The sequence below is a fragment of the Medicago sativa genome, chromosome 5 (genome assembly GCF_051527215.1).
Source record: "Medicago sativa cultivar Bolivia chromosome 5, Bolivia_mono, whole genome shotgun sequence".
Classification (NCBI taxonomy): domain Eukaryota; kingdom Viridiplantae; phylum Streptophyta; class Magnoliopsida; order Fabales; family Fabaceae; genus Medicago; species Medicago sativa.
In genome coordinates this window covers 15,329,280-15,341,751 of record NC_140753.1, presented here as the reverse complement: position 1 = coordinate 15,341,751, position 12,472 = coordinate 15,329,280, and the positions used below count along the sequence as shown (strand labels likewise).

The window sequence follows — 12,472 nt, the reverse complement described above, 5'->3', positions numbered from 1 at the left end:
TATAAAACACTTGGTTGTCAAGTCGTTTCTCATATATAAATTTTAAGTCATGATGTATTATATACAAAAATAAATATCATACCACATAAGTTTCTGGTTGTCAGATAATTTCATTATCAACATCATAAAATATTTTAAACTCAGACAAACAAATGAATAAAATATTAAGCAAGCTGGCATGGAAGGTCTTTGTCTGGCTATCTCAATTCTGATTTCCGGTGTTTCATCCGAGTAAGTGTGGTTTCTCTCCTAAGGTCCCTTTCTTCGATTTTGTCCTTGAGTGGGAGCTGGATTTTTCGATTGATTGTCCCTAATCTAATCGATTTGTTTTCTTTCTTTTGTTGAGGAATCTGTGTAGCTTAGATTACTTTCAATTTGCGTAATCTCCATCCTCTTGTTGGGTTATCTATTGCTGTATACTACCTAGACTTGTTTGCATTATATTGACATGGTGGTGGAATTTAGTTTTACGGTTCACATTGTTTGGGTTGGTAGGGCTGATTTCAAAACTTGATTCGAAAAAGGATTAGGTCATGAAAATAATAGTGATGGGGAATACTGCAATGGAACTAGTTAATAATCCTTGGTACGATGAATACGTGTTATCGGCAGGACCTGATGCTCACCAAGGCAAATGTGTCTCATTGGATGGAATTGTCGGGGCTTGGGCAGCCCAAGCGCAATTCCTGATTTAAAGTACCTAGTTCGACACTACAATCCAGACCTATTATTCTTAAGTGAGACATTAGTTCATCGTAGCAAAATTGAAGCTTTACGTTACTTGCTTGGTTATGATTTTTGCTTTTCTGTTGATTGTACTGGTAGAAGTGGTGGCCTTGCTTTATTTTGGCGTACCTCTTTTAACTGTCAGATAGCAAACTACTCAAATAATCATATTTCTGTTGACGTTTCTGATTCTGTGCATGGGGTTTGGAGGTTCACTGGCTATTATGGGTACCCTGAAGGGGGACGTAGGCGAGCTGCGTGGGATTTCCTTAAGTTACTGGCTAATCAGTTTGCAGGTCCTTGGTGTATTATGGGTGATTTTAACGACATTATGGATGCAAGTGAAAAAAGAGGAAGGAACCTTCGATCTAATTGGTTGATTAATGGTTTCAGGCAAGCGGTTCTTGATTCAGGTTTGGTGGATGTTCCGGTGGAGGGGTATCCGTTTACGTGGTTCAAAAGTTTGGGTACGTCGCGTGCGGTGGAAGAACGGCTTGATAGAGCTTTAGCAAATACAGGTTGGTCCAATATTTTCCCTACGGCTACGTTGGAGAATTTGGCAGCCCCGTCTTCAGACCACTATCCCATTCTGTTAAATAGATGTCCTGTGAAGCGGCCTCATATGCATAAACATAGCTTTCGTTATGAGAATGCTTGGTACCCGGAACCAGGTTTCAAAGAGCTTGTGACTGATGCCTGGCATATGCATTCAACAAATTCTGTTGTATCTAAATTATCTTCTTGTGCGGCAGACATGGTGGTTTGGAGTAAAGATCATTATAACAAATTGAAGGTCGATATTGAAGAATGTAGGCGACAAATTCAATCTTTTCATCTGAATAGTTCTGGCACTAGTCAAGAGAAGGTCGTGAGTCTTCGGAAGAAGATGTGCAGATTGCTTTCTCAAGAGGATGCTTATTGGCGGCAACGGGCGAAAACACATTGGTATAGAGACGGAGACCGAAATACGAAATTCTTTCACGCTTCAGCTACCGCTAGAAAGAAGGTCAATTGTATTTTATCTCTTGAGGATGACTCAGGTAACAAGATTTCAGATAGCCAAGGAATGTGCAATGTTGCAAAAAATTATTTCTTGAATTTGTTCCAAAAACAAAATACTGCCATGGCTCCTGTTATTCAAGTTATTCATCAGTCTGTGTCAGAGGATGATAATGTGATGCTCACCGCGCCATTCACTAAGGAGGAGTTTCGAGAAGCAATGTTTTCTATGAACCCAGATAAGTGCCCCGGTCCCGATGGCTATAATCCGGGGTTCTACCAACAATTCTGGAACTTGTGTAGTGATGAGATTTTCAAGGAGTGTTGTGCGTGGCTTGACAGAGGTTATTTTCCACCTGATTTAAATATGACAAACATAGCTCTCATTCCGAAAGGAAATTCTCAGACGTCTATGAAAGATTGGCGCCCCATTGCTCTTTGTAACGTGTTGTATAAGCTTATTTCTAAGGTGCCAAATCGACTCAAATTAGTTCTTCATAAATGTGTGTCAGATAACCAATCGGCGTTTGTTCCTAATAGATCCATTCTGGACAACGCGATGGTGGCTATTGAGGTTATCCATTTTATGAAGACGAAAACTAGAGGCAATGATAAGTTTGTCGCTCTAAAGCTCGATATCAGTAAAGCTTACGATAGGATAGATTGGGAATATTTGAAGGAGGTGATGATCAAGATGGGTTTCAATCAGAAATGGCTTCAGTGGATGGTTATGTGTATTGAATCTGTTGACTATAGTGTTCTTGTGAACGGGGAACATGTTGGACCGGTTGTACCGGGGCGAGGCCTCAGACAAGGGGATCCGCTTTCCCCGTATCTTTTCATCATTTGCGCAGAAGGTCTTTCATCTTTAATTCGACATGCCGAGGAGAGTGGAACCATTTCCGGTACTAGCATTTGTCGACAGGCACCCCCAGTTTCTCATCTTCTGTTTGCAGACGACTGCTTTCTCTTTTTTAAGGCGGAGGAAAATCAAGCTCAAGTCATGAAGAACATTCTTAATGTGTATGAGGCTGCTTCCGGTCAAGCAATTAGCTTACCGAAGTCAGAAATTTTCTATAGTAGGAATGTGTCTGATGAGTTGAAGCATAATATCACTACCATTTTAGCGGTCAGAGCTGTCTTGGGTACCGGTAAGTATTTAGGAATGCCGTCTATGATTGGAAGAGATAGGACAACCATTTTTGCCTATATTAAGGATCGTGTGTGGCAACGCATTAATTCTTGGAGTAGTAAGTGCCTCTCTAAGGCAGGGCGTGAAGTTACGATCAAATCGGTTCTCCAAGCCATTCCTTCATATGTTATGAGTCTTTTTCAGTTACCGTCCACGTTGATTACATCTATCGAGAGAATGATTAATTCGTTTTGGTGGGGTAATGGCAGAAATACTCGTAGAGGCATTAATTGGTTGAGTTGGGAAAAGCTATCAATTCATAAAACCAATGGGGGCTTGGGATTCAAGGACTTATCGGCTTTCAACCTTGCGATGTTGGGTAAGCAAGGGTGGAAATTCCTAACAGAACCTCAGTCTTTAGTTTCTCGTATTTTTAAAGCTCGGTATTTCCCATCTACATCCTATTTTGATGCCACTGTTGGTCATAATCCGAGTTTTGTTTGGCGGAGTATCTTACGCGCTCGTTTCATCGTGCGAGGTGGGGCAAGGTGGACTATTGGTTCTGGTGCGGATATACCTATTCTTGGTGCCCCCTGGCTGTCTCATGGAGATTGTATTGATGGAAATATTACCGGAAGCCATTATATTCGTGATTTTAAGGTTCAAAGTTTACTATCTGACCATTGTAAAGGCTGGAATGTTCCTCTGATCCGGCAGGTTTTTAGTGATGATGTGGCTGATCGCATTTTGAATACGCCACTGTTCGAACAAGTTCAACACGATCGCTTGATTTGGAAGGCGGAGAATAATGGTTGTTACTCGGTAAAAAGTGCGTATAGATTATGTGTTGAAGAGTTAATCAACGTTTCTCATCTTCGTCGTCCCGGAAACTGGAAGGAAATTTGGCGGCTTAAGGTTCCGTCAAAAATTAAGCATCTGTTATGGCGTATGTGTAGGGGTTGTCTACCTACCCGCATCCGGTTGCAAGATAAGGGTGTGCCGTGTCCTACGATGTGTGCTAGCTGCAACTCTAATCATGAGGACCTGAACCATATTTTCTTCGAATGTCCTTTTGCAATTCAGGTTTGGATGTCAACAGGGATGTGGTTTTATGTCCAACATGCAGCTATGCAAACCGATTCTGCTGTTGAGGCCATTTTCTATTTGCTTCGTAACTTGTCTGTGAAACTTAATCAACGTTTTGCTGCATTATGTTGGAGTTTGTGGAAGCATAGAAACCTTAAAATTTGGGAGGATGTTACTGAGATTAGTGCTGCAGTTGTTGACAGAGCATGGGTGTTAATTAATGACTGGCAAGAAGCTAACGCACTGCAACCGAACGTGCATCCTGCTACAGTTCAGCAGCGCATGTCACAGCAGGTTGCTGGCCAGCAGTTGCCTTTTGTCATGGTTCAGCAGACCATGTTGCAGCAACAGAATGCCCATATAAGCACTGCTGTTCAGCAGTGGAAACCGCCAAGTCTCGGGAGGTTTAAGTGCAACGTTGACGCGGCTTTTTCGGAGGAATTTCAAAGGACAGGTATAGGGGTTTGTTTACGGGATGATACCGGAACTTTTGTGTTAGCTAAAGTGCTGCAATTTGATTATCTTTACCCCATGGCTGTTGGCGAAGCTTTGGGCCTTTTTCATGCTATTCAATGGATGCAAGATATGCAATTTAATAATATTGATTTTGAGCTCGATTCGAAGGTTACGAGGGATGCTTTCCATTCACGCCATACGGACAATACAGAATTTGGAAGCATTATGAAGGCTTGCAGGGAGATGTTCTCTGCACATTTTACAAACTCCAGGGTGGAGTTTATTAGGCGACAAGCGAATGCGGCGGCTCATGCCTTGGCAAGAAAAGCCATTTCCTTAGCTAGTCCCACAATTTATTATGTTATCCCAAGTTGTATTGAATCCAATATTATTAATGAAATGCTATAAACACCTTTCTCTCTCAAAAAAAAAAGTTCCTGGTTGTCAGGTCAATCATATTGGTGTATATATTTACTATACATTATAAATTAATTCTTTACTCCTCCGGGTAGTCCAGACGTTAAGTATATAATTAATTTTAAATATGCATCATATGCTATAATTAGTCGTTAAATACAAGTTTTCTGGTAGTAAGATCAATTCTTGAATTTTACTACTAATTATATATAATAAAACATTTTTATCATTTATTATAATTAATTATTAATTATAAGTTTCCTGGTAGTCAGGCCATTTCTTATTATTGACAATTAATTATATATTAAAATTGTATCATATACAAAATACACGATACAAAAATTGAACATTTTAATCAAACATGTGAAGATATATATGGATTAACAATTTAATACTTATAATAATTGAACATAAATATCAATTATATCACATTCAAAATTGTTTAAGTAATTAAAATGTAAATTGCTCAAAACATTACCGATGCACATTTATACTTGTATACATTTAAAAAAAAAAAAAAAACGAAATGCCTAAGTTATATCCAATTGGTTTTAGTTTACTGTTAATATCATATATATCATGCAGTGAACTTGCTAAATTGAATATGTATAGGTACTGTTGGATTTCAAGAATAAATAAATACATATCTCATATATGTATAAAACTAGCAATCATCTTACATCACAATGCACATATGTGTAATTTTTTAAAGTATTAACAACTTGTCGTAACGATGATTACTCAAAGAAAATAAATTTCAGCATTATTAAGGTTCTGAAATTATAATTTAAACGCAAAAGACCCAAGGCTCTGATACCAATTGAAGTAAAAATAGTGTTCATAACACATGCAACAGAATAAAGTTTGGATCTATTTTACGCTTAAATTATAAAAAGATACTAAAAGTGTACCTTTGTATCAATTCTTGAAGCATGAAAATTTCTTCAATGATATGAAGACTCTACGTGTATCCACACCGAGACCAATTCTTACTCTCAACCTTTGAGTAGTGGAACAATAAAACTAGAGCATATTTTGTTTTGTATTTTTGTTGTGTTGTGTATCTTGATCAAATTACTTAAGGTCTATTTATAAGTCACACACACTACTATCAAATAGAAGGTGTTGACTCATCTTAATGACCTTTTAATTTCATATGGTCAATTCTTATAAAAACAATTAACACGTGTTAATGCTAATTTATTTGAAAAACCATTTTTCTACTAAGATGACCATTGACCAATATGATTCCACGTAATTATATATAATTGCATATATATAATGTTGTACGTTTTCTTTCTTTCTAAAAGATCAATCATTGACCAATTGCCTTATTTCCATATATACATGGTCAATGCAACGTACACCAAACTTTTCTTATTTATTTACTTTTTCAATAAATAATATGCTCTTGTTTATATATATTATTTGTATTCTTTGTACTAGCAAAAAATACAATAATATTCCACTTAGAAAATTTATATTTTGATTAATTAAATTCTTCAATTTAATCATCAAATAATAAAGTAATTCTTTAGCAAGAATTAGAACACTCGTTTGTGTGTGACCCTGTAGGTTCAATACTAAAATGGTAATAGATTAATCAAATTAATATATTAACCAAGGTAGGCGTCTAGTAACACTCCTTGACGTCCAGGTAGTATGAAGTATTACTTTTCCTTCAAGAACCAATTAGAATAATATAATATTTTTCTTCCGTCGTTACAACTCTTGTTAACTCTAGAGCATGGTACAATTGTCAAACTCTAATAAGTTAACATATTTGACTTAAGAAACTCATTTCTTCTTTCATTTAATTTCCCTGGCCAGGGTTTTAATTTTATCATATAGTTCAAACTCATTACCAAGAGTTGACGGATCCCATCTTGATTAGTCATTAATTATACAAGTATTTAATCGTATCCAATATCCTTTCAACTAGCACCCTAAGGTATTAGGTGTTCAGAATCAAAATACAATAAATAACATGTTAATTACCATGACAATCTCAGGTCAAAGAAAATCATTATATTCTTTCTTGAGAATTTTTCTATTGACATTTTAAGGTAATATCGACCATTAGAAATTCTCAGTCGAGTCAGTTCAATGATCACATCACTATATGTATCATCTATATATGTAATTTAATAAATGAGACTTATTAATCTTTATCCAATAAAGACTATCACATATATATTGATCTATCCGAATTATTGATGTCCTACTCACAATAATCATACGATCAAGAACAATTTAGATTAAAATAATAAAAGACTTGTTTCTCATTATCATAATCTCTATCATGATAACAAGTCTATAGTCTTAATCAAGGACGTTATCAAATTAACTATTTCACTAAACAGTAAACAAGATAATGAATATTTATTAAGTCTAAAATTGGTTACATAATTGATTGGATCTTGGGCATCTCCAACAATTTGTTCATACAATCTTTGCATGTTCTCTCTCTCAAAACACCGCCATGCTATTCTAATAGAAACATTTTGTCTTCTCTCCATAGTCATTCATCTTCAACTTTACTTTTCATTGTCATCTATATCATATGGCAAATTATATATGTATGTTATCATATGGCAAATTATAATATGGCTCGGTAAATATCTAATTACATGTATATTGATTCTTTATTGTTTATATGAAATAGAATTGATGTATATAACCCAACTTTCAAACTGATGACAGTGTATTTGACAGTATTCACTAAATAATTTGAAAAGCTAAACCTGCGAATGAAATAAGCAACAGAGTATAGAGAAAACATAAGACGTGATGACAGCACCCTAGCATATGGAAATTTACACATGTTTACACATGCAAGATTTTTTTATTCAAAAAAATAAATAAAAATAGTTTAACGGTGTTAATGCAGAAGATGATGTTTATCTATTTGATGAAGAGAAATGCTTGTATGCACGACAATAACGTGCACGACAACAAACACGAATGTTAATGACCCTTGGATATAGCACTAGATTAATTTTCTCTCTCCCCCCATGTATTGTATGTGAGGCGCTTTTTACAAGTCATGTGTTCGTGGGAAAAAGAGAGTCGTGCTATATAGCACATCTCTTTGATGAAAACTTAAGAGAGATTAGTGTTTATTCTAGAGGGGATGTCAGTGCCATTTTAATAGATCTTAAGGGAGGTGAGTGCAATTTCCTCTAGTTTTAAAGAGTTATAAAAATCAAGATTAGTTGGTCCTTGAATAGGATACCAAATTTAAAATCAAAAAGAGTTTTTTTTTTTTTTTTTTAAGGAAAACAAAAGAGTTATAAAACACTCTTTTTTAACATTTACATGAACATTTATCATCTTATATAATTAAATCAATATGAATGTCATACTTTAAAAATGAGTTTCAGATGAGATAAAAAAGAATTTCTCCAATAAAAGAATGGGGTATTGAAAATAATTTTTTTTGCATCTTTATGACTTCATGTGCTATAATTCTATTTTATCAGCTCAATTTGTCGTGAGAATGGAAAAGTTGCCAAATGTCAAGCTAGCTAACCGTACATTAACGTCACAGCCAAGCATCGCCAAGAGTATCTTTTTCTGATTGCTGGCTGTATCACAACTACTAGATTTGAACAATATTATATCAGCTCGTGGGAGAATCTGACGACTTCTTGCAAAGAAAATATTTGTGAACAACCTAGGTTTATCGATTAAAGGAAAGTTCTATAGTTGGCTGCTGATTATCTTTTTTTAATTTAAAGGAAAGTGCATTGCATTATAGCAAAAGTAGATTAACTAATTCAGAAATGCTAGTTGCATACTTTTTTAGTGAATCCTCAAGTGATCTATACAATTGATTTTTTAATAAAGATTTTTTTTAAAACAATAAATAAAGAATTTATTTATGGAAAATGTTAACGAGTGCTCCCGGGGCACTGATTAAGGAAGCTAAAAGAAGAAAGTAAAAGTCAAAAAGACACTTTTTAATCTTTTAATGCATTGATTACACAGTTTTCAAGACAAATATTACTATATTTGCTTCCTTAACCAGTGCCTCGGGGGCACCGGTTAACAAGACACTTTTATTTATTTATTTATTTATTTAAAAAGTGATAAATTTATAAAGTAGTATTTAAAAAGTAAATTATATTCAAAATATTTAAGTGCGTGTAATAAAATTATACATGCATTGGTTTCAACCATAAAAAATAATATACTCCCTCCGGTTCTATTTATAAGCAACATTTGACTTTTTTAATTCATTGCATAAATGATGTATTTGGTCTATATTTTATACCAAATACATTAATTATTCAATGAATCTAAAAAATCAACTTTTTCCTATAAATAAGACCAGAGGGAGTATATGATATACGGAAAAAGCTAAAAAGGAAAACGTTCCAAAAAGGAAAAAAGCTAAAGGAAAACACAATTTATAAACAAGTTCACATGGTTTTGTTTGATTGGGCAGTAAAGTAGAAAAAAAAGGTTTCCTTGCAAACGATGATTTGGGATAACCTAGGATATCAGCCTACCCATAGAAGACAAATTAAAGTGTTCAATTTTAAATATGGTAGCACCATGAAACAAGGTGGCTTCATTATTTATTATACATATTCTTTTGTTTAAACAGAGGAAAGAACAATAGCTATTTGAGAATTCACTCATAAATAAAAAATTTAAAATTTGAATTCTAATTACTTTATTCGATATAGTATTTTGACATTTTAATCGGTTGAACTATAACTTGTAGATATATAACATGTTGATTAACAAATAATTTTAAACACACATTATTTTATAGTTAAAATTTAATTGAAAGTCGGTCCAAAATGAATTTATTGTGATCCATATAAAGTTCAACCATAAAAATAATATATATATATATGGGAGCCCCTAATATGGACCCTAAAATTAAGGGTGCACTGGTGGACCTGTCAAACTGACCTGCCACAGCCGGTTATGCTCGCTGAACTTAGTTTTTTTTTTTTTCAAGAGAACTTAGTTATTAATTACTGAGGTTTATTGTCCAAATAATAAATACCAATCGTATCCTAATCATTCCTACGCGGCCTTCACGGGATCATGCAAAAAAAAAACATCAAAGATTAGATATACTTTTGTCCTCTCCTTTGAGTTTTGACTGAATCATACAGAAAGAACCATGAAAGATTTTCTTCACAAATCTACTGAAATTGGATTTGTAGCCTCGTTATCACTATTTCATGTTGTATTTGTTTTTTTTTTCCAGTAACTCAAAATCTTTTCATAACAATTAACAAGTTCGATAGTTAAATCATTGATTTTCTCACATGTTGTTGTATCCATAACTTTCTCAAATCTCAAGTGAGTCATGCTTCATGCCGCTGTGATATCTATGAGTGTTTGTAGAAGAGTGAGGTGGCGTTGGGTGAGGTTCCAATGAATGAAGTGAATATTATGGTGGAGATTTAATGTGAATGTAATGTGAGTTCAGTTCAGGGAAAGAAAAAGGAACAGGGAAGGGTGAAGTGTTATCGGTGCCAATTCATTCAAGGTTACTAATAAAATTAAAATTATTAAGAAAATTGATTGAGGATAACCGGCAGTAACAGGTCATTTGCACAGGTCCACAAGTGCACCTTTATTTTTAAGGTCCGTATTAGGGACTCCCTATATATATATATATATATATATATATATATATATCTTAAAAAAGATGTGTTGTTTGTATAATTCTTACTATATATAGCATGAAAGCATGGTTTGATAGTTCTCTCCTTTTGTTAAAATGGAATTTCTTTGTCCTCGTGAGCTTAGCTCAGTTGGTTTGGACAATGCATAATATATGCAAGGTCCGGGGTTCAAACCCCGGCCACTACCAAAAAAAAAAATGAAATTTCTTTTACAAAAAGGTTTAGGCATGAACCATGTTTGGAGCTAATCAAGGGGATTGTTGAGCATACCAAAGTTACTTTAATTAAGTGCTTTTATTGTATAAGTAAAAGTATTAATTTCTTTTGTCATGCGATTTACTAGTTCATAGGTTTGATATCTCACGGAAAGAAAGTAGATAAATGTTTTTATTCGATTTGATTGACGTGCATGTGGTCAATTTGGAACAATCATAATCATATTCATATGATATTCGATAATCATTATCATTTATAAGGTACACCTATTGACATGTTAAAGCTTTGGTATGGGCTTTGGTATGGGCATGGATCAAATCTAAAGTTAAGTTATAAGGTATTTGGGTAGTTCAACTTGTTTGAGTTATATGTTAAGGTGTTGGAGGTCTTGGATTCAAACCTAGACAAATGAGTATATTAATTTAAGAACTAACTACTAACATTTTCCTTTCAAAAAAATAAAATCTAATGTTAAGAGTTTTTCTTTTAATTTCTATCAATGTTACTATCATCCACTCAGATGTTTAGTTCCTGCAACTTGATTTTCAGTTTTCATTTTGGTTTGGTGCCGTGTTTGATGTTTTTATGAAATCGTTGACTTTATGTAAATGTTCAATCTTAGCGCTTATATCGTGCTACAATTGTTTTCTTTTAATATATATTTTTTTAGCATTTTCAAAGAAAAAGGCAATTAAATGTTTAGTTATCATTTTACAGGCATCAAATAATAATGATTAATTTAGAATAATAATTAGATTATTCAAATAATAGAATGAAGATAGATGATAATCAAGGAAAAAAATTATAGTAATAAAAAGTAATGTGATATAACGTTATTTTAGACTGGGTCAAGGTCCATCCAAATTAGATTTTTATTTTGGATACCTAACGAATCACTTGAGGTATTCTATAGAGTATTAACGACTATATGATCAAAATTAGACGATGAGTCGATCTTTCACAAAACATCATATCAATGAACTTTTTAGCCATTTCTCTTGAATAACTCTATTATAGAAAAACCTTCTTCTCCCATACAAAATGTACACATTATTCTTGCTACCTCTCAATCACCTCAATTTCTCATTGATTTGGGCGTGTGAAAATTTGTAGGTACACCACCCCATTAGAGACATCGAGTCATTGTCGATCCTAAGTCGTGTTCCACTACTTAATTTCTTCCACCATTTCTAATCCACCTTGAATAAAACCTCAATAATACTAAAAACACTCGTCTTAATTAATTTGTAATTGAATGCACTCATTGAAAATGGTATCACCTCTTCCGTTGCTAAGCGGTTAGAGATGATCATATTGATTTCATTTTAATTTTTTTGTATCTAACTTGTGTGAGAGCCTTTGCAGTGCTTGTCCTACAATTGACACTTTGCTTGTTTTTAGTACTATTCTTTACAAATAAGGAAAAATTCGAATACATTTTGTACATCAGTGTCTTGTCAAATAAAGTGTTCAAAGAGTACATTTATTTGGTATTCTAATCTGCTACAAATTGATTGATCAAGTTTTCTCTAAACCATGGACCAAAGTGGAGTGGTCTTTAACACATTAAACAAAGTGTACCAATGAAGAGTCATTCATGCTCTTCAATTGTTCATACAAAACAACAGAAAATTAACTTAGTGGAACCAAGCATTTTTTCCTTTTATAAAACAAACTTGAATGATATTGAAGAAATCCCTCTAGACTAATAATAATATAACAAATCTAACCTTAAAGTAGCTACTAATTAAAGCCAGCTTATGTTACTCTTAGTGTTGTCTAATCA

General features: G+C 33.9%; 1 protein-coding gene across 1 annotated transcript; it reads left to right on the top strand.

Moving 5' to 3' along the window:
* The first annotated feature begins 3,868 nt into the window (after positions 1-3,868).
* On the top strand, positions 3,869-4,807 carry LOC146920434 (uncharacterized). The gene has a single exon (XM_085711138.1). The coding sequence runs from the start codon at positions 3,869-3,871 to the stop codon at positions 4,805-4,807; it is 939 nt and encodes a 312-aa protein (XP_085567264.1).
* The last annotated feature ends 7,665 nt before the right edge of the window (positions 4,808-12,472 follow it).